General features: G+C 42.5%; 2 protein-coding genes across 3 annotated transcripts in view; both read left to right on the forward strand.

The window, feature by feature from the left end:
• The first annotated feature begins 78 nt into the window (after positions 1-78).
• Positions 79-6,345, forward strand: rp9 (RP9 pre-mRNA splicing factor). The gene is given in 7 exon segments (XM_018697639.2): positions 79-390; positions 602-632; positions 772-901; positions 2,613-2,704; positions 3,192-3,253; positions 5,351-5,375; positions 5,377-6,345. Coding segments are annotated over 7 exon segments (669 nt in total). The 5' UTR covers positions 79-244; the 3' UTR covers positions 5,560-6,345.
• A 3,805-nt stretch (positions 6,346-10,150) lies between these two features.
• Positions 10,151-27,545, forward strand: part of elmo1 (engulfment and cell motility 1 (ced-12 homolog, C. elegans)) — a 99,619-nt gene continuing 82,224 nt past the window's right edge. Inside the window, exon 1 of one of the 2 annotated variants that reach the window (XM_018697564.2) lies at positions 10,151-10,285. The gene's annotated coding sequence lies outside the window, so the exon portion shown is untranslated. The remainder of the gene's footprint in view (positions 10,286-27,545) is intronic. The other variant, XM_018697566.2, reaches the window with a different exon arrangement.

Genomic DNA, 27,545 nt, shown 5'->3' on the forward strand with positions numbered 1-27,545 from the left:
GTACTTAGCCAGAAACCCCTAACAGACATCCTGTGTTACTGTCCAATGTCCTGCAGGTGGCGCTGGACTTTCACTAACCAACCCGGCTGCACAGGAAGTACAGCAGCACCACAGCAATGTTTGCTAGTTAGCAGCTGGTTAGCACGTTAGCCCGGGTGCTTTTTCTCTGAATAGCGAATTAAATTATCCCTGAATGCAGTATAATTTATAAGTTAATGGTCTTCCGGGGCCACAGCTCGTCGATATGTCTGATAGAAAGCGAACAAGAGAGAAGGAAGACAGACGAGACCACAAGAGACACAAGTCGTCCAAACAGGATTTGGAGAAACTCAAAACACAAACGAAAAAACTCAACCAAGAAGTCCAAAAATTGAAACACGTCGAGACATTGTGAGCGAGAGCTTCTCTGTGTAGGCTTGCAAACTTGTGCATGAATTATGAATGTGACTAAATCGACCAGTCTTTTTTTTCTAACTGGGAGCGTCTCACACGTGTACCTGTGCTTGTTAAGTTATGGCGTGATCAGATAAGTTTTAAATTCTTTCTTCTATAGTAATAGGGGAATTATTTTCAGGTTAACTCTCAACTTTCCTTTTTGCAGCTATGAGAAGCCTCCACCAGGACTCATAAAGGTAATGGACTCAAACGCAATAGACAACCAGTGAATGTGGAAATGATGAAATAAACAGATATTATATTGGACTTAGTGTCAATACATGTGACACTTATTTGCATGTTCAAAAATGATGACAGTGACATTTGCTGTTGCAGGAGAAGGAAGAAAAACCAGAGGACTGTATTCCTGCTGAACCAGGAAATGAAGAAGCCAGGAGCTTCCTGGCACATGCCCCCACCAGAGGCCTTTGGATGCCTCTGGGGAAGGAAGTGAAGGTGATGCAGTGTGAGTACAATTACACTGTTTCAGCAGAGTTCAAAACATGCTGCTTGCATAGATTCACTCCTTAGCTGGATTTCTCTCAAACCCCCGGGACATTTCACAGAGCTGTAGAAGTGAGGAGTGGATGTCAAGGGGTGAAGCTCATCTTTAATGAAACACTTGTAAAATACGAGGAGACTTGTCACATTACAGCCCCTTGCTGTCAGAACATGGGGGCATAAGAGACAGGCGCACCACAGTAGTCAAGATTTCCCTTCAGTGGACTTTGATGTGAATTTTTGCAGCTCTCTTTAATCCTTGGATACTAAATTTTTTCATCTTTAAACTCTTTTTTACAATGTTATGTTACTCTGAAATATGTGTACCTGTTCTTAGATGACTACTGCATAGCACAGAGGGTGTCTACAAATCCTGAAAATTATTCACTGGAATTTATGTAGGTCCAATGCCTTAATGATTTTTAATGTGGTTACATAACGGTTCTACACCTTAAATTCAACACTAGAACTCTAGAAATTGTTGCTGAAACAGTTATGTATGGTGTCATCTGACAGACTCACAACTGTATTTCTCATATTCCTTAATTTATCAAGTTCTAATTGACGCTTAAAGTCTCAAATCTTTGTTGCGACATCTCGGAGGAACCCTGTATACAAATAAAGTTTATAATTAGTTGTAGAAGTAACAGTGGCACTTAGAGCTCAAGAACTGCAGGTGGGAGTAAATCTCCATCTTGAGTGGGTAGCAGTCTTAGGTGATAAATGTAATCACAAGAACTTGACATTTAACACTGTGAGCATTGTGTTTTTCTGATGAACATGACGGACTAGAGATTAATAATGCTGTTGTGGAGATTACCTTCTGTCCCTTTGGTCAGACAAAGACTGTCATTATATTCAGTGTCCATTCATTCCTTCGTCCCACTCATTTTCATGCTGTGTGAACAGCTAGGGACTTAAGGAGTCAGTACGCACACACAGATAACACACACACTCAGGCCCTGTCCACAAGCTGGCATTTGTTCTGCAGAATCTGAGCATGTCTTGCTTTGCCTAGTCCTTTGAGAAAATGTTTGAATATGTCATCCTGTTCTGAGGAACGGAGAGACTGTGAATGATACGGGCATAGAAGAACTGAGTAAACAATTTTGCGCACAGCTACTTCAACCGGATAAACAGAATTTGTGTGGTCTCGCTTTTACAAAGACTCAAGTTATTCATGGCAGCCCCACTGCCACTTAAAGTGTAGAACATTAAAACACTGTGAAGCCTCACTTCTTTTCACTGAAGAAGAAATGACTATGAATTCGAGATGGTCTGTCGTCACATCTTTACATGAGCGCGGCTTTTTGAGTGTGTGATTCCAAGTTGCTTCTGTTGGTATTTAAATCACACAAAGTAAAAAACACTTTTTCCTTTACTCAAAATGAATGTGTTTTTGTGGGGATCAGAAAGAACCTACAGCTTCTCCCTTAGCCTTTCAGTTGTCATATGATTGTGTGTCAATGCATTATGGCAATTGAACTTAATTGTCAAAACTGCATATATTCTGTTTGCTAAAGAAGGCCATGGAACTCAGTTGAAAGTTCCAAAAAGAGCTAGTAAGGTCAAGAATATACACTCATCCTCAGTTTTTAATTTGTTTCATCGTAGATATACCCTCATGGAGCTGGCATGTCCACAGACATATTGATATTTGTTTCCTTTTTTCTCAGGCTGGAGATGCAAGCGCTATGGTCACAGGACAGGAGACAGGGAGTGTCCTTTCTTCATCAAAGGAAACCAGAAACTGGAGCAGTTCAGAGTGGTGAGTTTGTCAGCTGTTCATGAAAATGGCCCACCCGTAGTTATTTAGAAAAGATTTCAAATAATGGTCAAACAGTCTAGGCTGGGTTGTGGCAAGGTGTGACAGAGACAAAAGTCTGTGTCCGAGACCTTGTGTGGAGGTTAAAGACAGGGTTGGGTCAGGTTTAGTTTACACCGAGGAACATGTGGGCTGCAGGCCTCCTCACACAGCCTGTTCCAGTGTGCCTGTAATGGAACAATACCTACTGCAGGAGCACACAGTCTCTGCACTGATTACCATAAATGCAACTGTTTCATATTTTCCTTGCTTGTATTGTCATAGGGAGGTTTTAAAAAGTGCTGACATGACACTAAAATCAGGCAGTGGTTGGCATGTGTCGGGGCAATTTCCTGGATCTAGCATGAATAGTATGCTTATTGTAAGTGGATATGATTTTTCTCTCTTCTCTTCATAGTAGGTGATAACAGATGTTATATTATTCTCTTAGGCTCACGAAGACCCAATGTACGACATAATTCGGGAAAACAAAAGGAATGAAAAAGAAACCAGGTATATGCATTCTTTTTTTTCTTGACTCACTTAAGCTGACTCATTCAACACTCACTCAAGTGTTTACATCCCTTTCTATAAGGATGTGATTTTATTTCCTTTACTTATTACTGAAATAGAGCAAAATGACACATTAGCCTGTTCTGAGGCTGCACTCAGGCAATTGACTTTTTTTCCCTCAGATGACCTGGAAATTCTCTCATGGTGGCTGGTTCTTTGTGCCTGTTTCTAGCAAATAGTGTTTGACACCAGGATGTTTGAATTTGAGGTTTGCTCACCATGACAGCTCACTGCCAGGTGTGTGTGTGTGTGCGCGCGCACATGCAAAGGAGCTGCCCGCGCACTTTGTGTGTGTTTTTGCATGCATTACAAAAAGGTTATTCAAAGGCCAGTTTTGAAGTCTGTCTTTGAAGTCTCAGTTGTGTGTCTGTGCTACATTAATTTTGGCATCTTCTTTGAAAGGGAAGTGAAACAGACCGACCTCTCCCACTGAGCTCAGTTTCCAATTGCCTATACAGTATTGTGTCTCGAGTTGTGCTTGAGATGGCAGCCTCTTATCTCGAAGTGACACAACATTTTCTGACCTGCATCCCCAAAAAGACTTATTTTGAAATGGTCATCTTATCTTTAATACATTTTTCTTCTTTTTCTTCTTTTGTTTTTATGCTGCAAATTACAACATATATTGTTTGTTAACAATTATTGATGTGGTAATTGTGTCGGGTGTTGAAGATTTGGCTTCCATTTCTGTTTTTTACAGTCTGTGCCTTTAGTAAAGCCTTAGAAAAGAGTACGGTCTAGACCTGCTCTATATGTACAGCGTCTCGAGATAACTTCTGTTGTGAATTGGCGCTATATAAATAAAATTTGACTTGACTTGACTTGACTAGTGTAAAGATGTGTTTTTGTGAATTTGATTCCTGATGAAGGTACATTACTGAGTGCTGCCAGAGCACAGGAATTTTACTTTTGCCTTTCAAAAGTGCATTTGAGGAAACACAAGTCCTTGAGCTGAGAGAAGATTGAGCTCTAGGTCATGGAGTGCTTTGATGATGGAGTTTGCTTTGAGGACTTGAGGTACACTTTAAGGAGTAGCGTGACATCCCGAGTGTTCAGATGATCATTCTGCTCAGAGTGATCTTACCCACTGTAATGAGGCCTGATGGACATTTCACAAGAGCATGTCAACCTTTTCTTCTCAGAGAATCATTTTCATGGCTAAATAGTTTCTGAATGTCTCCAAAAATTGTACATCTCTGAGATCATCGCTGTTGTTGTGGGAGCTCGCTTTTCCCAGCTAATTTGAGGGCATGTTTTCCTGCTCCAGTCCTTTGCATCAAATATTTCTTTTTTCCCCTTTTCCTTTCAACAAATGTTCTATATTTCTTTGAGCAGTGTGTTGCCTGTTTCCTAATTCTGTTATGAGCTGACGTTGTAATCTTCCTTCTTGGCACCATATTCAGCAATGACAAGGAGATACATTCATCTGATCTAGTTAGGGAGCAGTTGAAGTCACCTGTAGTGTCTTCTGCTACTTGCCAGATGTTTAAATAACTACATTTGTTACTAAGTTGCCTCCTGGCTGGTCAAAACAATGCAGAATATGAAGGTTCAGTTACTTTAAAGAATGAGTGTGCATCAATGATCAAATGATGATTTTAATCTGATTTAATGACTGTGAAATCGCTGTTTAATTGTCCCCCTCTGTTAAGGTTTAAGTGAAAGATAAGCAACAATGGTTGCTCCTACTGTGTTGGTACTTGTTCGATTTAAAAGCCATCTGAGCTGGAGCCTTGTATTTAAGTGACAGGATGACCTCATTATCCAAGCGTGTCCTGAAAATCCTGCAGTTTTAATAGGTACTTGGGCACCGTTGCCAATTACTGGAATATGTGTACCACAAGTAGGCACATGGCGAACTCCACAGTCCGGAAATGTCGGCACTAGGAACAAAGACGGTAACTTGCTCAAGGACACTTCAGATGCTTGCCAACCCAGGCATCTGAGCCTGCATCAGTTGTGTTTTTTTTTTTTTTTTTTTTGTCCCCCCTGCACTCTAATCCCTCCTCCTCTCCTCCCTGCCCTTCCTGTCTCTAGGATCCAGCAGCTGCAGCAGCTGCTTCCAGGACACCACCTCCTCCTCATCCTCCTCCGATACAGACAGCTCCTCCTCCTCTTCCTCTGACCACCATCGCAGCAAGAAGCGGAAAAAGAGGAAGGACAAAAAGAAGAAAGACAAGAAGAAGAGAAAGAGGAAGCGAAAGCACAAGTCCTCCAAAACCAGTGCCAGCTCAGATTCAGATTGAGTGTCTGGAACATGCTGATGTGTATGCTTGGTAAATTACATACTGTGAACGTAGGAAGAGACTGCTGAATGAAGTAGCAGCAGAGGTAGATCTTACACAGTAGTGAAGTGTGTTCCTCAGAGTGTACCAGTAAGAACTAAACTCTGGAGACCTCCATAAGCCTTTTCTCTGCAGGGTGAAAACTCTGAAACTGTATATCCGCTTCGCATGACTTCCTCCAGCCGTCTGATTTGCTCCAGGGTGACGACTTGCATTTAGATCATACAGCACAGGCTCATATGGAATAGCTACTTAAGTGTGTGTACGTGTGCCTTGGCGCATATGTGTGTCAAAAAGCATTAGCTGTGTGGGTAATGAATCTAAAGTGATGTGAATTGAGCCCGCTGGAGTAAAAGATAATGTTCTTTTATGGGGTCTAATAAGAAGATAGCATGTCAGCAAATAGCGTGTCATTAAGAGATTGTATTTTCCACCATAGTGTTTTTTTTATATTATCCCTGCCATCTCACTGGTATTAAATACTTTGATTGTAGAGTGTTTTAAATGCAGAGAGGTGGAAAAAAGAATGTCTAAATTAAACGCTGGAGCACAGATAGGATTTGTTTTCCACACAAGCCAGAATGTTTGAATGCGTATGACTGTACATAAATATTTGGAATGATTTGAGGTTGGAATATGCTTATTTGCTTTTTTTCCCCTTTTTCTTTAAAAAGCCACAGAGATGGGGAAAGAATGTATGTGAATGTGTTCCCTTATTCTGAGAATAAAGATGGCTCTTTTTCTCCAGTGTTGAACCAACTCTCTGCTGTGAAAACAAAGCCATTTATCATTTTGGCCTTGATTTAATGTGTATGACGCTATTTTAATGTTGGTGACGACTTCAGAGGTTAGCACAGTGAAACTCCACACACAGAAGTCCAATCATTAAAAAGTACACAGAACTATAGCGCCTGTGACCTTCTGAACTGCCAGATAAGATTTTTTTCTTTTCTTTTTGGTCTCAGTGTTTGTCTCTCAAAAATCATATCCAATCTTCAGTCTGTAGCTTACAAAGTGCAGCACAATCCTCCTTTTTGTGATCAAAGCCACCATCAACAACTCATCAAATTGTGTTCTTCAACCACAAAACTGTTACATTAAAAAGTTAGCAGCTCATGTTAGTTACTTCATACAAGACTGTCTTCCCTTGAGGTCACATTTGAGGAAGTCTGGTGCTTGCCTCCTTTGCGAGCAGCACATTTTGAGAAGGAGTCCCTGTGGAAATGAACTAGAAACATTCCCTCTTCCTAATGACCCTGATAGGGAGACAATTACAGCAGACCTACAGGGAACAAGCAAACCAGATATCCATTTAGATTTGTGTCTTAGGCTTTCTGAGTAGCTCAGATGCTGTAGGGAGTGCATATGTTTGTGTGAGAAATTACAGTTCCATCAAAGATTGACAGATTATACAGCCATGAAAGCATTTTATTTCTGATTGAGAGGAGAGCATCATCCCTCTCCTCTTTCTGACAGCTCTGTCCATCCTTTTTTCCCCCTGCTGCCTTGGACCAATAGTTTGAGCTAAATCAGCTTCATTGAAACAGTCTGTTCCACGTTGACTTTTCTTTCTCTCTCTCTCTCCCTCTCTTTTTCTCTCTCTGAGTCGAACAATGAATCTCCCAGATGAGATTCAGTCACAGGAGCAGCTCAGAGGGAGGCTGTGCCACGTAGAGAGAATTTGTTCAGCGGAGAGTCTTTATTGAAGCACTCTGTCTTCTTGGACAAGGGACAGGTCAGATTGAGTGCCGGGCCAAAATGTGCTGATTGTCATAGAGGCTCAACATATTTGCAGAAAACTACATAATTAAATCGCTATGTCTACAGCTCTGCGCTTAACTCATGAATAACAATCATGTTTGCCAAATGAGAAAGACGCAGTAACAAGGCTTATTTTTGTTGATGTGGTATCATCTTCTCTCCAGATGTGCAAATGAGTAGAGCCAGTTCACTCAGTGGTTGTGAAACAGGATGTGTCCAAATCTGAGTGACTTACACAAGCAGGTATAAGTAACAACCTAAGCACATATATAGAAGAAACCAATCTAAAGCTAACCTTGTAAGATGCAAAACAAGAAACAAGTGTGAGTGACTCTGCATTTTATTGGATGCAGAGGTACATTGTACTGCATTGTGAGTCTGCACTTTATTGGACGCATCATGCAGTACTTTTAAACCATATGGGCTGGCTTAAAAACGCTTTCTCTTTGCTGTCTCAGATAAAAGGATTACATCTCCTGTGATCACTCTGATGTTGTCTCGACCCCTCTGAAGCTGAAGCCATGGATGCAAAAGTCAGCATAACTTAATAATGGGAGCGAGACTGAGGAATGAATGAGTTTTTGTTTATTTTGATCAGAAAAAGAGCAATTAGAAGTTAAGATTGAGCAGTAAAGTGGTGTCTGGAATTTATTCAACACTGTCTGAATTTCTGATGTTTAAACCACATTAGTTAGAATAATTAGAATAATTTGACATTAGTATCTGGCCCTAGTTTGTATACTTTTAAAATGTAATCTTGTACAGATACCACCTGAAAACATGGGTGTCCTGCCTCAGTAAATTCTCACACTGAGCGGAACAATCAGTTTGTTTTCTGTTATTTTTGGCTCTTTTCCTGCTTGCCTCCACAACCTATTTATGCAGTCAAATTAACAATTAAACTGAGTGCACAAACTGTCATTTAAACAGGCAGAGCTCTGTGTCCTATGTTTTTCACAGAGAGAGGCAGAAAGTGAGATTTATGCTGGATGTGTTGCTCCAGATTCTTTATCGGGACAGACAGGGGTCCTGTATTAATCCTCCTCCTGCTGCTCCTGCTGAGTGGAGACAAGGATGAGCTGCAGGACTGCCTGCTATACACTACTCTCTCTCTCTCTTTCTCTAACAAACAAAACACACACTCTGGGCTTTAATATCAGAACCAGTCTGTAATCACTGACAGCATTAAAGGGAAGTGGCCTTACGTGGATCAGAACTGCTGTACTCTGCAGTATAGTCCTATAGCCTGTCCTGTATCAAGGAAATCTAATCAAACTATAGCATTATGTTGTGTTGGGGTTGCTGCTTTGTTATAATCACCCTCCAGACAGTAGTGTGTATGTGTGTGGAGGGCAGAGAGAGTTCAATGACCATGAATTATTGAAATCATTGTTCCTGTTTGTTCCTGCCTTTCCCTCCTGCAAGATTGGAGGTAGTCATGCTTTTGTTCCACTCATCACAGAGAGAAAGGACATGGCATCCTCAATTGTTTGTTTGTTCAGTTATAATTTATTGTAAATCCCCTTCTTTATCCATTAATCTGCATTTGTTGAGGAACTGTAGGCAAGGTAACTATCTTTCTCTGAGCGGTTACTAACTGAAAATGAATGTTTAAAACACAGTTTATGGTATGTTATCTTATTTACCACATTTAGTCGCTCTTGAAACCTTCATGTTAAAGGTGCCATATGAAAGGTTTTGCTATCGCTACATAATCAACATTAGCATTAACAGCCGTTTATTTACCAGCCTAGAGGAAACGTTTGAAAATTCAGTATCAAACTTAATCCCTTTATTAGCCAAGAGCTGTCTCCAGTGGTGGAAGACAACAGCATTGTCAACTCTTGTTTTGCTTCTATCACTTCTATTCTTTTACCAAAGTTAGCATGCTAACCAGCTAGCCCCAGTGTGTCGATCACATAACTGCCCTCAGTCCAACATGAGGGGATGAAGAAGTAGCACCGCCTTGAGGACATATTCTAACCTCAGTGTAAACACAATGATAGCTGAAGCTCTTGCTAAGTAAGCGGCTGTTAGTGCTAGCATTGGCTATGTAGCGATAGAAAAAAGCAAACAAACTAAAATGTACATATGGCACCTTTAATGTGCCCATATGTAACTATTCAACTGTGTGTCATGTGTTCAAGTCTAAACTGAACACTTGCATTGTTCACTGCATACTGTGCATTAGTTGTGGCTGGGGCCAGTTTGTTTCTGGTTTCCTCAAGAATTATTATGTGTTTTTGAAAGACTTATAATAGCTTTGGGAATTGCAGGCTTAGGAACCAATCTACTTATTCAATTTCTCTCATTTAAGGAATTTGGTCTTCATAATCAACCAACATGCCTCAGTGTGCATGCAGGCTGAGCACCGGGGGGTGGGTGACTCATTCAAACTTGTGCCTGATTGGTGGACATTTTGAATTGTAACTGACTTGACTACAACTACTTATTACTCACAGCTCATGACAATCAAACAGACATATTTTACCCTTACGTCAAATGCTCTTGTCATTCTTAAATTCAAGTATAAAAGGGTTTTCAGACATTTTTATTGAATTTATAGTGAGAAACGAGTCCGTGGTGTGGACGAGCTTGTTAACTCAGGCCATAATAAAAGTAGCCTCCAGACTTTTATACTAAACCCTAATGAAATGTCACTAGTCTCTCATTAACTGGTGACTCTCAGGCATCCTCTGTCTGGCATCACCAGGCCTGCCAGCAGACGGCAGAAGAAAAGAGGAAGTGGAAACATCAGCGCTATCTCAACAGCAGAGAGAGAGAGGAGAGAGAGAGAGAGAGAGAGGGAGGAAGAAAACACCACTGAGTGACACACACGCACACACATACATACTCACTCTCGCAACACACACACAAACTCTGGACATCAGCGCTTTTAGTGGAAGAAGTGTCCTCGCTTCGCCAGGTTTGTCAGAGCACGTTTTCTTCTCTTGCAGCAAATGTTGGTGTTGAGCGGTGTTTCGGCTTCACTTCCCTCGCGTTTTTTGTGCTAAATGTTGAGGATTCGCGATTGTTTGTGGAGATTCGCTGCGCTCTGCCTCGGCAAATCTCTTCCTCTGTTTCTCTGGCGAGATCATTTCTGTGTTTCTCTCTTCTTTCTCTGTATCTCCCTGTCTGTCTTTTTTTTTTTTTTTTTTTTTACTTTAAGAAGTGGCCTTAGCGGCTTTAGGGCGCTGTTCTTTCTATTGACATGCAGGTCTGATAAAAGCATCGCAGCTTTCTCTCTCTCTCTCTCACACACACACACACACACACGCAGAAAGACACATTGAACGAACGATGAGCGAAAACCGAAACTGCCCGTGAATCCATTCTCCGTGCAGCTTTTAAAATCTGGTTTGTGAAACAAGCGCTTAAGCTGCAAGTTGTGTGTTTGCAGCAGATTCGCCGAGGCTGCTGCTGCTGCTGCTGCTGCTCCCCGGCTTGTTTGTTCAGTGCATGTTGTTGCCTTGATGGAAATTAAAAAAGAAAAAAGTGGTGCGTTTATAGATGCCTCCATCTCCACCACCACTGCTAATTAAAGAGCTGCTTTAACGGTGTGCGGCGTGTAACTCCAGCCCAGCGTTCTGGCCACACCGTGGGCCTGTGATCGAGAGAGAAAGGGGAGAAAGCTGGACAGACTGATGCATCTTAAAGCTCTCCCATGAGATGAAAAACAAAGGTATGAGGATGCGTTGTAATCTGGCAGCAGAATTCATTCACTTATCTTCGGCCTAGTCCTTCACATATTTATATATTTTCAAACCTGTGCATCAGGGGTTCCCAGAAGTTTTCATGTAACCCCTAATTCATGTGTTACCAGGTCAGCTTTACCTCTTAAATGGAGCAACAACCAATTCTAACCCTTCAACACAGGCAGCATGCTAACAAAGTTTTTTTCTTCTTCTGGGATGTAATCATCAACAGTGTTTGTGCCTTGCTGCTTATTGTTGCACAACCTGACCCCCTGACTCTCAGGTATGAGCCCCCCCTCTCCGGATTAGATCACATTAGACTTCTGTTTGAAAGGATTTTGCCCCAGGTAGTCATCTGCGTAGAGGTTTTGTTGTTTCTACTTTAACAGAATCCCAACTTGTTTACACTGTGGATCAGTGATTCTTAACCAGAAGTACTTGTACCCCAGGGGGTAGCTACTTCTTCACTTTACCAGGGTGTACGTGGAGAGATTGCAGAGTAGCTCAGCTGATTTGAGAAAATATCCGTTTTGATTTGATTAAAAGAAATATATCCACATATTTGTATTCTGGAGGGAAAGAAACATGCAGATGGGGTTGCAAATTGGCATAATGTTGAATTCTAGGATAATTATTTCCCCAATAACCTACCAGCTATGACAGAACCAGCTGAGTCACCTCATGCTGTGGTTGAGATGATGTCAAAACTAAGTCACAAATCAGTGGTTGAAAGTTTAAATTCTGCCGCTCCAAGTGGTAATGACTACAAATATAAACTCAACCCAACTTACATGAACAAAGTAGCGAGACAGTTCTAAGATCACTATGTCTTGTATGGTTTCACACCGTGAAGCCACAGATCCACCACTGTCATTTTGTTTGTGGTGAAACACTTCTGAATGCCTCTGTGAAACCATCCCATTCATTTATAACCTGAGTCTGTCTGATGGGGTTGTCAGGGTGCATCAGACAAAAAAGGTTGGGAGACGCTGCTGCAGATGAGAAACTTAGGGTCTCCACTGGCCCCTGACCTCTGCTTGTCCATGGACCCTACTTTAGGACCCTCACTGATGGCTCAGTAGCCAGTGACACACCACAACAGCAGCTCTTCTCCTCCTCACACCAGTCGTGGTGTGGTCTTCTTTCTCCCTGTCCCCCCTTCCCCTCTCTCTGCCAGGCGCCTTCTGATGGAGTTAGAGTCCATTTACATGCCCTGTTAGCTACCAGAGACGTCCCTGTTGTGATGGAGCAGCACGCGTGTCGGAGTGATTGTGTCAACTTGACAACAGACAGGGGCAAACATAACCCAGATACAGAAGCACAGGAACGTGTGCAGCCATGTCTCAGACACAGACAGACAGACATAGGCAGTTCTCAAGAGCAGAATACTTCGCTGTGAGGCTGTGGTTGATCGGAGGTTAGAGATTGATGTTTGGTTTTAGATTCAGGTCTGGCAAAGCTTTAGCAGTCAAGGAAGAAAATTTTCGTCTCATGCTTCAGAAACAAACCACTAACTTAACTCGCACTCTCCCATTAAACCGGTATGTGAAGTATAATGTGCATGTTCAGCTTTGGTCAGTAGCTGTCCAGTTAGGGAGTGAAGCGTGCCAGAAGCATAATATTTCAGCTTTACAGCCACCTTAGGGACCTGTATGTCAAGAGGAATGCACACACAGGCGAAAACAGGTTTTATTAGCCACAGCAAAACCTCCATTTCTTGTTAGCTGGCTTGGCCAAATAAATGTTTCTTGATCCCTACAGGGTCTTAAAAATCAGCATTAGAAATGGAGTGTTGCAACACAAGAGTAAATGAAAAGTGAGTAGGTAAAACACAGCAGCCTTATTTTGCACAATAAGTCATAAGCCACATAAACTGATGGAGTTGAACTTGAGCACTTTGGTCTTTTGTTTTAAATACTGAAACATAATCCAGGAAATCAGATTAGCAGAGAGAGAGAGAGAGAGAGAGAGAGAGAGCAGAGACAGAGACAGAGAGGCAGCTCAGAATACTTTTTGGGAGAGGATGGGCGCCTGCCCTCGCTTATTCAGTTGCATCACATACAAGATCCTGGTGTGTATCTGTTTGACACTGCCTACTGTTTGGCATCCTCTCACCACCTCCTGAAGTGCAGCCTTGCCAATTTCTGAGCTGCGTTTCTTTCCCTCCTCTCGCCTGCCAGGGTCCCCCTCTCCCTCCCCTCCCCTCCCCTCACAGCTTGTTATCTTTCTCTCATTAGCTTACTCTCTTACACTCGCTTTCTCGCACATGCTATGGTACCGTCTCTCTCGTTTTAGCTTCCCTCCATCCCCATCTCTCGCTCTTTCGTCTCATTGCTACTCTCCATTGCTGCATCCCCACCTCTGCTAACACCCCCCAGTCCTCCCTCTCTATTTTCTCACTCTCTATTCTTGCTCCCTTAGGGAAATGGAGGTATGTAAATTGTTTTCCCCTTGATGTATGCCCGGCCTGCTATCTGTCCATCTTAATGAACTCATTTCCCCCCCTTTTTCCTAAAAGCTCAGGATTGCAGCATTAAAGTGACACCAAAAACTCCAGGGCCCGAAGTTTCCTGTCATCTCTCCATCACTTTTTTAATGTCTTTTTTTTCTTTGCCATTGAGAATGCTTTTAGAAAAAAAAAGTGTCACCATTTTAAATGCACTGGTATTCTTGCTTGCAGCACTACACACGGGTACGTCTGTCCTTCTGTAGCTTGAGGTTAGATTAATTTGCAGTTCCAAATGAGATGAATGTTGCCTTGCATAATTGCTCCCTGTTGTATGAAGTTAATTAAAACAGCAGGTAGGCACTGAAGGTGCGATGGGAAGGTGCCAGACAGCCAGACAGACATAGGTGGGTGAGACGAGATCTCATAGGTACTGCTGTCATGTTCTGCTCTTTAGTTTACTGATTGTTGCCTCGGGCTAAATTCAGAGCCAAGCACCTCTTTGACTTGTGAATAAATGCAATAAATAAGAGAAACTGATAGGAAAACTTATTGTTTTATGACGAACTGTGATCTTTGAGCTGTTGTGCAAGGGAATACACTGATGAATGCTTTACGACCTTTTATCCCATACTTCTATAACTGTATATGTTTTGTTCCTCAGGCACAGAGTCCATCCATTCTTAGAATATGAATCAGTTTAAGCGGGCCAGCATCCGCGGGCGTGTTTTCCAGTCCAAGTCTAGACTTTATTCGGAGCGAAGCAGCCCTAGATGACCCAGAAACTGATACGGTTCCCTCTGTGTTCTCGCCCTGCCTGCTGCATTCCAGCTGTGGTACTGCCGCAGAGCTCTGTAAATATTGAGCAAGAGGTTAGCCTTCTCTTCATATTGTGTGTTTGTGGTATTTAGCATCTCTCAGCTAAGAGCCTCTCAGCCCCTGAGCCTACTGACCCACTATGATAAAATGGTTAGATAGCCTCTCAGTCTGCCCCAGTATATCCCCCGCTCCAGCTGTGTCAGAGGCTTCAGCTGACTTAAGAGCTGGGTAAAGATTGCCCATTCGTGAGTCGGTGTTAGGGGTCTGCTCCACTGTATGCAGCTGTTGTGGTGGGATTGTGCGAATGTGTCATGAGTGTTAACATCACAGAGGGTATGATTTATGGCATGTATGCATAAGTGCTGCAGAGATTTGCAGAATTTCGGTGCCATGTTGCTGTGTCAGTTTTTATTTTCCTCCGAGGTTCTCCTGCATCGTTTTCACAGTAGCTGCATGCTGGTGCGTCAGTATGACCCAGGTGCTAAACACAGGTTTTCTTCAGCTGTAACCTAATTATAGCATTTCCCTTGTGCATGTGTATCCGTGTGTGTGGTGTGTGTGCATGTCTGTGTGTCTCCCAGCCCTTTAGGTGGGATGTAATAGTGTGGGACATCACTTGATCTCAGTTGCTCTTCATATACAGATAAATGCTGTCATGCGTTCCTAGTCTGTCCATCACTACATCTGTGCATCCCTTGATCCATCCGTCCCTCTGTCGCCATTTTTCCTCTCTCTTACTGTCCATGAAGACATGACCTAGTGGTCTACCAATGATTGATTATCACACTCAGATCATTCTTAAGTCCCTTCATGATCTCAGTGGCTTGGAAGAGATCAGAGGTGTGAGTGTGAGTGAATTTCCTCATGCTCTATGATGTGCACTCTCCCTGACAGTCTCACCTACTACTGTCTTTAGTGAGAGCGAATCAGTGGAGGTGCCCTAGTTTTCTGCACTTTTCTCCCCAATGTGTGCACTTGACTTTTGGTATCTACAGAAATGTTGAACCATTAGTTTGTGGAAGTTTTTGTCTGATGTGGTAATGAGATTTCTGTTTGATGTTAGATCCATGGAGGGACTCTAGAGGGATTTTTATGAACTCTGTGTGTGGTTATGCGGGTGCATGAGCGTGCGTGTATGTTCTTTTTCAAGCACTTGATCACTACATTGCTGCAGAGTTATTAGAAATTTTTCACACTGTATATTCCACGGAAAGTTTACGAAGAGTTAGCCAATCGCTAACTGAAACCCAAATGATGTTATCAGATTGAAGGGCAGACAGGAGGAGGTGTCAGATCCTCTGGAGCACTTGTGTTGTGCTGTCGGATGCTTGCTTGCTGAGAAAACATTTCAAATGTCACAGAATTGTTGTTGTTTTTTTTTTGGACTAATAGAACAGATAAGACCTGCACAGCTTGCTGGAGGACATGCAGGTGAAAAAAGCACAGAACAACCAATTTAGGAAATTAGATTTACTGCTCTGCTTCACTTACATTAAAGTAACAACGTAGGTGGAGTGGAGTGCAGATAAAGGTCACAGGCAACTTCATATTTAAAGATTTAAGTTAACCTAATTTTTATGACTATTGTAAACTCCTTAAAGGGGATCTCTGCCGATTTTACACGCCAAAAACTTGTATAAAGCTTGGAAGAGATGGAATTAAATGTCTTGACAAGTCCTCGAGGGCTCTTTGGCTGACTTTTGGAGCCCTTTATGTGCCCTTTCTGTAAATGCTGCAGACACTGCTTGAAGGAATTAACGCAGTTCATAATGTCCTTATGTTACGGGCAAGTAATTGAAGCTGAAGACCCAAGAACAACATGTTTGTTTTATTCAAACGTGGCCACATTGATTTCTTTTATTCTACTGATACATTACTGATAATATACAGGCGTTGTAATGAGAAAATGAGCAGCACATACTCACATTAGCCTCACACTTTATCAGCCAGATATGCCTCAGCTCAAGTAACATGTGATTTTACAAAATGCTATTCCACCCACCTGCACACACACATTTTAACTGAGAACACAGGTTATGTTAATTAATATCTCTGAGGATATGATGCTTAAGGATCAGGATGGGCATAGGGGCTGTTGTATCTCTGTGTGTGTCTGGGTGTGCATGTGCTTGTGAACTGTGAGTCACATGTTAAAGCCTGGGTCCAATCAGAGGTCGTTCACATGTTGTGTCTCTGTGTGTCGCCAGTCGTACACACACACACACACACACAGAGCAATGATCTTGTCAACGCCGTCCCTTGATGAGAGTAGACAGGACATACGGATGACTGGAGGTTCAGTGAGGTGGACTGGGAATAAAAGTAGCCTGTTGTTTTGCTGGGTATGGGAGGAGGGCAACACCGTTTCTAAGAAACCTACAAACTTATTTTTACCCTTATATCACCACTTTGTTGTTAACATGCGTTCTCTCTCTCTCCTCTATCTTTTCCTTGTTTTCTCGTGCTCTTTCTTTCTCTATTTTTAAGAATCAATTCAAGCAATCATTATGGACTCTAAATTTTCTTTGATTTATGTATTGGATTTGATTTATTCCTCGCTATAACTGGAAGGGAAGCAAAAATAGAGTACCTGCTCAGAAGACACTGGCGAAATGTGTAACTCTGTGTAATCTTTTATATATTTTTTATGGTGTTACTGCCTCTCAAGATTCACTACAAAACATGAGCACCTTCAGAAAGCAGTTCCCTTTGGTACTTTCCCCACTTGTTTGCTTATGGCTAGAGCAGGCTTGTTCATTTCAAGTTATTTCTGTTAGGAGGACTTGAGAGTAGACCAAAGAGAGAGAGAGAGAGACAGAGGGTGAAATAAGCATAGCTAAACATATTGCATAATTAATGCACGGGCTGAGATTAAGGATTTGAACCCATTCTGTCACGATGCTGGCCCCTTCGATTGCCAACGTGCTGCGGCACTGTTTTTCATTAGAATAGTCAAGGCTACCTCTGGAGAGAGGAGATTGAGGAGGAGTGGAGGGCCTCTCTTAACATGCCAAGGTCACCGGCTCACTCGCCTGCCTGCTCGCTCTCTCTCAGGCTGGGGAACTGCAAAGATTAAAGGTGTGTTGCTTTATGTTGGGGCTGCCTCCAAGACTCTGAATAAATCAAAACACAGAAGGACATTTGTGATACAAGACACTTTGATATCTCCCTCCCTCTCTCTCATACTTCTGCTCTCAGACTCTCTGTCCTCATGTCCCCCTTGTAAGACTTTACTGGCTGATGTCCCTTGTCTTGCATTCTCATTCCTCTATCACTGTTTCTGCTGCCTCTCCGTCCCTCACCTCCATGTTCTCACCGTTGCTTTCCAACTAAACAACTGTGCCTGCTCAGTTTCTGACCCTCGCTGCCCACACATTGACCAGCAGCAACAGCAGCAGCGGCAGCATTTGTCAGGGCATCTGGAAAAGATCGACTCGCTCATAGCTCCACTGGTCGTCCCTCCTGCCGCTACCTTTAAGCTCAGTAGCAGCCTGAAGTGAGTTTCTGTTGGCGCTAACCAGCCAGTAAAAACAAGCCATAATCACTCTAACACCCTGACACTGCCTTTCATCACCTGTTAGCAACAAGTAAATGTGATCTGGGGGCCCGAGAAAATAACCACTGCAGGAAGAGGACTTCTTATTGGCCTATACTGAAGGCTCACCCCATGGGGATGTTGATGCCATCAGGTTAACAGGTGAATCTCCTTTGAGAGGCTTAACCAAAGAGCTTGTGGATGGCTCATATTTTCTTCACTTTGTGGTGTTTGAACTTGCCCTTACCCTCAGTCAAATCCTTGTGTTTATTTTCTGTCTACAGTGTTTGTTTGAAGGTGTGAAAATTGGAGGTTTTAAATTTGTTTCTGTTCATTTCCCAGGCTGTTTGGCTTATTAGGCATATCAGACATGTATTAATGGATGTGCATAAACTCATACAGACACATCATCAAACCTTCTTTTCTGCTTTATGAGCCAGAGCTGAGTAATTGCAACGAGTTATGACGCAGGTCATCACTTCAAAACTATATTAACAAACTGCAGTAAAAAAATATTAGTGTTTTTTTTGGTTGTGAAGACACCTGCAGGACAACCAAGTTTGAGTGTTCTTCCTGTCATCTTGTCAGTGTTATCAGTGTTTGTGCTTCTTGTCATTCCTGCCAGCGACGCTGTTGTGTCTATAGATACAGGTTTTGTCTGCCATCTGAGAACAAACATGAAGGAGTGTTTTGTTGTCTCTCAGACTCAGTCGAGCTATTGTGTCGAGCTTTGGATTCTGTCGCCGTTTGCAGCCTTAGCAGATTCCCCATCTGTAAACCACCTGCTTTACCCCGTGTCACCCCTGGCTGGTCTGTGCTGGCCACACATCAATGTTTTCCATTTCCTGTGGATGTTACACGTTGTTATTGTGCCATAGCCCTTATCTTATTCCCAGCAATGCTAAAAAACTGAGGAATAACACGGTACGGCTCAGCTCAGTTGGGCTCAGCACGGCTCTCTATTGAGTGAAGAGGGGTATTGTAGTGGCAGACGAGCTGGGTTTAATGTTGCCTTCGGGGCTTGTTGCTGTGTCTGTTCTTTTGTTGTCTGGAGGGGAAGCTTAACACACTGTGTTTGTATTTTTGTGAGTGTGTGCGTGCGTGTGTGTCCGACTTGTCTGACTGCATTTTCCAGCTCAGACAGTTCTGTTGAAGAAAGGCACAGGAAATACCAAGGGCATTTATACAATAAGGGGAGAGCTACTAGATGCAGAACAGTCTTCAAACGTGCAGTGAAAGTTTGTTACATGCAAAGAAGAAAAATTCAGGTGTGAGTTAATTCCAAGAAGAGCAGCCGTGGCGGTGGCAGTGGTGTGCACCGTTTTCTGAACTGAAGCTGGAACGTGAGCCACTTCCTGCCAGTATGTACATGTGAGCCGATCTGTTTCCTGTTGACAGATTGTTAAGAGAAAGGTCAAGAAGAGTAGGCACAACCTCACAACTCGATGTAATGCGGTTAGTTGTTAATGTTTTTCAGTATCAATTACAGGGCAGGCTGACAAGTGGAACATGTCGTGTCTGATGTCTGTTTCCATGTACTCTATGAATAGATGTATGGGGGGCTGCTATGAACAGATTACATCATTTCAGTGACATCGTACCCTCAGCAATGAAAGCCTGGCCTGAGGAATGCCCTCCACTTGTGTTTTTCTTTCCCTCTTTCTTCCCCCTCTGTCTCTCTCTATTTCACATAAATGTGGGTTACATGCAATTAACCCATAAAAGGCAAAAATCAAGTTCTTTGAATCCTATGCCCCAATCCATAAATAGCCTAACTTCAGCCTCATTTCAACTCTTGTCACTGGCTCTGTACCACAAGTGCAGCCCCTCCCCTCAGTTGTCCTATAACTTGACAATAATAAGGCAGCCATGAGCGAAGCCTCAATGAATGGCTTCGCAGGGTTCGGGCATGGGCTCACTGAAGGGATGAAAGTGTTTAAAGCAGCAGCAGTCACCACACTGCTAGGGTGGAGGCCGAGCTGGCATCAGCGCTGGCTCGTGACTGACCAGGCAGGCAGGGCTGGGACCTGTCAGTGGGTAAACACAGGGAGGGGAGGGCATGGGTGTAGCATATGGTTTAGAAGAAGAAAAAAAAAAGACGTGGGGGATAAATAAATAATAGAAGGGCAGTGGAGAGTGGGAGGCTGAGGGCAGAGCTTAGGGGTTAGCAAATTAAAGGGTGAGCCCAAAAAGTGGGCACGGGGCATCTATCAGGAAAGGGGGAGGCCATTGTGGTAAAAGGGTGTGGCAAAGAGTCTCGGAGCAACAGAGAAAGAACAATAACAAGCATCTGCGAGACAGTACTCTGAGGGGAAAAAAAAAAAAAAAAAAAGACACATACGTGGAAAATATTTTGAAAATCAGCTCCAGCGTATTATCCGTAGCTAGCATGAGCTCATGCGTTGTGGCTGTGTGCAGTGGTCTGATACTGATGAGCCGTTGGTTGTTGGTGAATAACATTGTGCCTCCAACAGTGCAGCAAGTCAGCCAGTGTGGTGTATAGGCAAAGAGCACCCAGCGGGGGAGGAAGCGAGAGCATTATGGTGAAGCCTGGTCCTGAAGCCACCCAAGACATGTGTGCTGGTGGGTGTCTTTGCTTGTGTGTGTGTATGTGTGGAATTAAGGGTTGCTTGATGTATAGCCACAGCTGGGGGGGTGGGGGTGAGGCTGTGGGAGGGGGGACAGAGAGACAGCTGGCAGAGCAAAGGGTGAGTGTAACGAGGAGTGTGTGTGTGACAGCCACAGTGACTCCTTTGTTCCCACTCACTTGTGCCAGTCACAGCCAGTGGATGGCTGATCTGTGAAGTGACTGAATCCTTTCACAGCACCTAGACCAGATACACAGTCAAGCTTTACATTTGCCTTCTCCACAGCCCGCGTGTGTGTATGTGTGTGCGCGTTTGCATGACTCTATACCGCAGAGAGCTGGCAATGGCAGCAGGAGATTTCCACACGAGAGCCCAGAACCATCTCCCATAATGTCAGTGCTCCTGTAGAGCGCTTATTATGCTTGTGATGATAGTCATCAGTGCTAACATAATTGTAGCGCCAGCAACATTGAACAGTAGCCTGTTCACTATATGCTAAGGTAATGAGTGTTGTTGGGGGCCTGTGTTCTCTCCTGAGTTATGGTTTAATAAGAGGAGTAATTTTTGCTCTGGTGGAGTGGAGCAGCAGTCCTGTGTGGCATCTGCAGGAAATGCTGCTGCTACTGTGTGCGTCGAGTTTATCAAGGCACAAGTTACAGTAGCCAGTAGCCTTTGAACAATACATCAATGGGTGGGGGATGTACTCTATAGCTTATTCCTCTCTACTAATAAAAAGGTGTTTTTTTTCCTCCTCTGAAAGCTCTACACTGAAGTGTTCACTCATCCACCACCATTTAGCTTACCAATGTTTTTTTTTTTTTAGGAGTTCAATAAGCCTTTTCAGCGTCTGACTTCTTCCTCTGGAGTATCTGAACCATTTAGTTCAAGTAGGACAAGTAAAAATAGCCACAAATCAATCCCAAATGTTCTCAGGCTCTTCGCACATCTCGATCTAGGCTAGCGCAACCCAACAGGGGACAGAGTGACACGGCATTCAAAACTGAGCAGAATGACTGGCAGACTGGCACTTTCTGAGGAGGGCATGTTCATTAAAAAATGTTACTGGTGGCAGCGATTCTTGCCTTGACACACTTTAAAAGCCATTAAAGAGGCAGCGGCGGATTATGGTTTGTTGAGTTATGATGATGATATGACCTTTTGGTTATTACATGCTCCAGTGAAGATGGTAATCCTCTGAGCTATTGAATTTAACTAAGTGGAGAGCGTGTTTCCATTAAGAGATGTATACGGCGCGCACAGCGCTGCAGCAGCAGTTCATGGCAGACCAAATTATCGATAGCACAGAAATGTCACACGCTGTGAAGTGTTTTGCTATTCCACGGGAGAGATGGCAAAATAAAAAGACCTGCAGGGCTAAGGGGTAATGTGCATTCATGAGCAGGTGGGCAAAGAGCACGTGTCTTCATATCATATTTTATGTAAGGTACATTCATTTCTTTTCTTCATTTTTTTTGCGCAAGCCATTCTTAACAGTATTCCACTGTTTCCATAAAGTGGATACATTGTATTTTCACTGTATCCTTTATTTTTTAACCACAGACATTTTCTAATTTAAAACAGTTGAAAGGTAAGAAGTCTGGCGCCACTTCAGTCAGTGCAGCCTGCAGTATCAGATCCCTCACCATCGGCTTACTTCAGCAACACAGAGAACTTAAAGTTTAGCCCAGAGCTGGCTGAGATACTGATATTTCTGAGGCTTTAGTTTTTATTTCTATTTCTCTTCATGCCTTTTATGCAGTTTCATTCTGCTGTTCACAGGAAGCACCAGGGAGCTCCATCGCATCAAACCAAGCGTTCCTAATTTCTCCCTAAGTTACAAAATGGAATGGCAAAACAGTGTTACACCATAGGACAAAGGTTCCACAGGCAGGCTGGTCAGAAACAACAAAATGTGTATGTTAGAGAGATGAAAGAAAAGCGGTTGAAAAAAACAGAAAAAAATAAACTAAGTTCAGTCAGGATTAAAGACTTGCTGCTTATTTTTTAGCAAGAAGAAACATTTATTCAAAACCATTTCTGACAAAATCATTGTGCTTGTACTGAAAAAATGAGTCGTCTTGAACTTTGGTTTCAAAGACTCAAAAAACTTCAATAATTTTGTGGCATATTCGGAACACTGCATGTTTATACAACAACATAACCACAAATGTTGATAACTGGTTGCTAAAGTCACCATACCTTACAACATAGCAAAGAGTCATGAGAGACAAATTGCGGTCTCAGTTATGACTGTGGTATGCTGAAGCGCTGCTGTAACTGCACTGTTCAGTGTTTGTGTAGACCTCGTCATACTGTGTTGACCCCTGTCCGCACCAAAGACCCCAGAAACTCTTTCTGTGCGTCAAAAGTTTCATGGGAAAAATTTGCAATGCGATGCAAACACTTCGTAGAATACACACTTGTCTTCCTGTGTGTATATGACTGCAGGCGTCTGAACGGTCTGAAAGCAATCCTGGTTGTGTATGTTTGTCTAAATGCTGAGCAAAATGAAAAGCCTGGTCTTGGTGGCTCAGCAGTCATTTGCAATGGAAATCCCCTGACCCGGGATGCCCGATCCTTCATATCCCATTTATCTCGATGGAGCACATGCCAGCCCTGTCAGTGCTGTGAGGAGAGGGAGTTAAGCTCTTATAATGTAACAAAGCAGGTCTGACAAAGCTGTCCACTCATCAGCGTACCAGTAACCTTTTAGTTTAAAGCCCCACACTAAGACTGTATTCATAACTGTAATACTTTTGCAGTGGACAGTCACATGAAAATGCTCATTGTATCATGTGACTTTTTGTTTCAAAGGTCATAGTGGGTTGTGGATCCCTGAAATCTACGTTTATCGGTTTAATAAAATCAGTGCTTATATTACATTATCTTAGTGTTTTTTTACAAGGCTTTAGATTGGCCAAACCAAAATATTTTATCAAATATAGTTTACAGGACCAAAGTTATCAAATTTGACATCGACATTTATCAAAATGAAACCAAATGTGATGCTTTACTCAGCTATTTCAGTTAAACTTAAAGTTCCTCTGGACTCAGAATTGTGTTTTTCTTATTGTTATGTCACTGTGACATTGAGAATGTCGAGATGCAGAATGATGTACATGCAGAGTCAGATGCTAGAAGACTGCTTTCACATTCATCTGCTGAAGATTTTAAGTTTGTCTGAGCTCACCATAAATCTGAGTTTAAGACATGCACATACTAGCATGATTTACTGACATCACAACTAGCAGGTCTATTATGCAATTTACACAAGTGTACCCTACTGTACAATGACAATAAAGCCTATTCTCCTTCTATGTGGAAACGTAAAACGTCCACTGCACATATTTTGAAAATTAGCTTTTTAAAATAGGTATTTTAAACTTTTATGTGGAAGAAACGTATCAGACACACATTTTTATTCCAAGCAGAGTATTTTTCATAAGGCACGTCTGCAGGTGTGTGATGCTGCAGGCCTCTCAACAAACATCAATGAGGCCTGGAACATCAAGTATGCCTACTCAGGTTTCAATACCTTACATTAAAGTGCAATGTAAAAACCTTTTTTTTTTTCTTCTTTACTTGAAAGCACTCATACAGTGAGGCACTTGTTATTTCTCTACTTATAGACGGCGGTGGCATAAAGAAGGCCCAGTTTTGAAGCTCAGTCCTTTTTGAATCTCAGTTGAACTACAGCTCCAAGTGAACCGTCAAGTACATGAAACTGAATTTCATATTTACAACATTTTCAAATAAATGAAAACTATTTTAAACACTACAAATTCACAAACCTAAAACATACAATGTACAGTAAAGTATACAAAAATATGTCATTGACATATGCTATGGAGGTTGTATCAGCATTTCCCACCTTGGTTACATTTCCTCCATCCATTCATTTTTGAAAGAAGGTTGTTAAACAACATCTGCACCATAACAGATGAAGCCTAACACTTACCATAATTACCATATTTTGTCATACTGCCCGTGCTGCTGGGCAGAAAAGTTCTCTTTTCTCTCTAAAATGAGTGAAACTAAGCCTTTAGCTACAGTGTTGTTCTTGCATAATCCCCACTGCTTTATTCTGGGACTTAAACACGACCCGTGTCTTGTCAGCAGACTGCACTGCTCTTTTTTATGTGTGGGTCCACGGGTTCATGCGTAACTTCACATAGCACCTGTCGTTTGGTTTTTAATTAGCACACAGAGGCCGTACCAACACATTATCTTCCTCATGAACAGCGCTAATCCAGTCGAGGGATGGAAGATCCCTCAAGAGCCGTATCCGGTTAGCTGGCAAGTGATAACCACTGTCTGTGTTTTATGAATGAGAAGCCCCACAGAGGAGAATATAAAAGGCAGTTTTGTGTCTGTTGTCTTTTGCTTGCCGTATATGCTTGTGGTTGTGTGCCCATCTTTTCCATAATAACCTTTTGTCTGGTACTTTTTTCCCCTTCCCCGCTGTCTTGGGTGTAATTTTAGCACACTGAGGAAGTGGGAATTTAGTCTTTTTTTTATTGCTAAACTTTTGGTCGAACTAAAAGACACTTGAGCTTGACCCAGCTGAATTAAATAGCTGGGGCCAGTTAAAACACAGTGAATTAGTGAGGATTTTTTAAAAAGAATTTCGACCTTTTTAAAGCTTTTTTTTTTTTTTTTTTTTTAAGGACTGAGTGGAAGCAATTTTGATTTTCCAACTGCTGCCTTTTTAAGGATTATTTTTTATTTCTGTAACAGAGTTTGTGTGAACCAGGCTAGCAGGCATGTGGTGGATAAAACATGCCTGTCATGAAGCTGTGTAGGAGAAGAGTTATTGATTTGCCCTGCTGTAACATGGTTTGATTAGTTACACAATGTGGAAACTGGAGCGAGTTATAATTTAATGTCTGCTTTTTCAATGAGGGCCCGGATTTATGACTGTGTCAGTGTTTTTTATAGACAAAAGGCAGTTTATGTTTATGTGGTTGTTTGCCTTCTCTGAAATGCACTCACTTGGAATGAGAGGGGGTGTGAGAGAGATGCTCGGATGTGCTCTGTTCTGTTAGAGTAGTCAAGGTCAGTTTATGATGGAGGCGTTTTTTTGTTTTTTTTTCCTGCTTGTGAATGAACAACGCTGTGCCGGTTCCTACTGATGCCACAACACCTCCTCCATCACACACACACACACACACACACACATACACATACAGGCTTCACGTTTAGACAATGGGACTATAGACCTGTTTCCATGACTTCCCTCTCAGACCAACCAAAAAGCACCATTCATCCCCGCCTCACTTCACGTGACCTGGGACATTTTTGTGTGGTCCCTATCCATCCCCTCTATACATACCCACACACACACACAGCTAGGGGTCCGGTGAACTTTTTCAGGATGGCTTGTTCCTTGAAGCGTGGCCCCAGAGGCTCCAATCATTGTTGTCTGCCATGATCAGTCGGGGGGAGCTCTGGTCAAACCACCCCCTCTCCTACCCCCTTACTCTCTGCTGCTTTTGAAGAATTGCACTTTGATCTTCTTCTGCATCACAAACTGTTGTGTCTTTGGAAATAGGGTCGCACTTTTCCTTTTCCTCTGACTCTCTTGAGCATGCTCTGGTTTTTAGCGCCCATTTGATATTTCATGATATTGAAAAAATTGATTTTGACTTTGATTTTGATTTTTAAAAAAGTATTTATTTTATTTCTTACCACTTTTCAATCTTTCTCTATTTCCCTTTGTAGCAATATTAAGAGAGGACTTTGATTTCTAAACTTTCTAAACTTCTAAACTCAAAGTTTTATTAAGTTGTATTATGATCCAGACTATTGGCTGGGTTCAGTGACTTTCTTGAGTCCCCGCTGGTTGCTTGGCAACTTGTCCCTTCTGTTACACTTAATTTTTTGTTCGGATTAAAGAAACAAGATATAACATCTTAATTCGTGAACAAACAGATATATTGATCTTTTCATCACACTTGGCAAGAAAGCTAATAAGCGCATTTTCCCAAAATGTTGAACAATTTCTTTTGTTTGATGTTTGATCTAAATTCTTCCCTACAACTACTACACTACTGTAAAAAGTCAATCAGGATTTTCTCAGTTTAGAGAACGTACAAGGCCTAGCCTCCTGCTACTTCGAAGATTTTCTGTGTCACTTATCATTTAAGAAATGTCTTTATAGGATAACATTGTACAGCCTAGAGTAAATGTTCACCACAATACACACTTGGTTGAATCCCCTCCATAGTCTGCATGATGATTCTGTCCATACACTGCTGTTGTTTTGCAGTATTGAAAAAATTACTGGTACTAGTCTGTTCCTTTAAATATCCAGGCTCCTCTTTCCAGCCTCATCCTAATGGTCCAGCTATGTAAGTTGATTACGCCAAAGCCCCCAGAGGCCTGCAGCCAGGGCCAGCCACAGTGGAGTCTTCAGGGGACACACATAGCATTGCTGACATTTTTACCCCCCCCCCACCCGCATCTCTCCTCCTGGTAAAGCTGAGGTAATTTAGGGTTTAGAAACCACTGTTATCAGCCTCAGAATTTAATCTGAGGTCCGTAAAAGCCTTCTGGTGAAGATCAGAATGGACTAGTGGTGGAGCGTGCAGAATTTTTTGGACGAAATTGTGATGGTGCGGTGTCTTTCATGGTAACTCAAGCCGCATTTATGATGCAGTAAATCCTTCCTCCTAAGGATCTCAGCCTGCATATCACTAAAGTAGATACTAATGTCTGTTTGCTAATTGCACAAGTCAGCACACACACAACATGGCGCATTGATTGCTCTCATCACAGCTGAGTCTAGCAACCCCTGCAATGTTAATGTTCCCTGCTGTTGCAGGAATTTCTGGGTTTGGATTTCCAAGACAACATTGGATCAGATAGTATTTTCCTAACGCAATCCTCCTATATTTGTCAGTTTGGGAGAAATGCACGGTGGAGAGTGGGCGTTTGACCTGGATAGGCTTTTTCCAACAGGGCTGCGAAGCCTGAGAGCAGAAGGTCACACTGTCAGTGACTCACTAAGCCTGTGGGCTCTCGCACTCTCTCTCTCTCTCACACACACACACATACACACACACTCTTTTCCTAACTGGCAGTGAAAAGGCTTCCAGGGTAAA

The sequence above is a fragment of the Lates calcarifer genome, linkage group LG3 (assembly GCF_001640805.2).
Source record: "Lates calcarifer isolate ASB-BC8 linkage group LG3, TLL_Latcal_v3, whole genome shotgun sequence".
Classification (NCBI taxonomy): domain Eukaryota; kingdom Metazoa; phylum Chordata; class Actinopteri; family Centropomidae; genus Lates; species Lates calcarifer.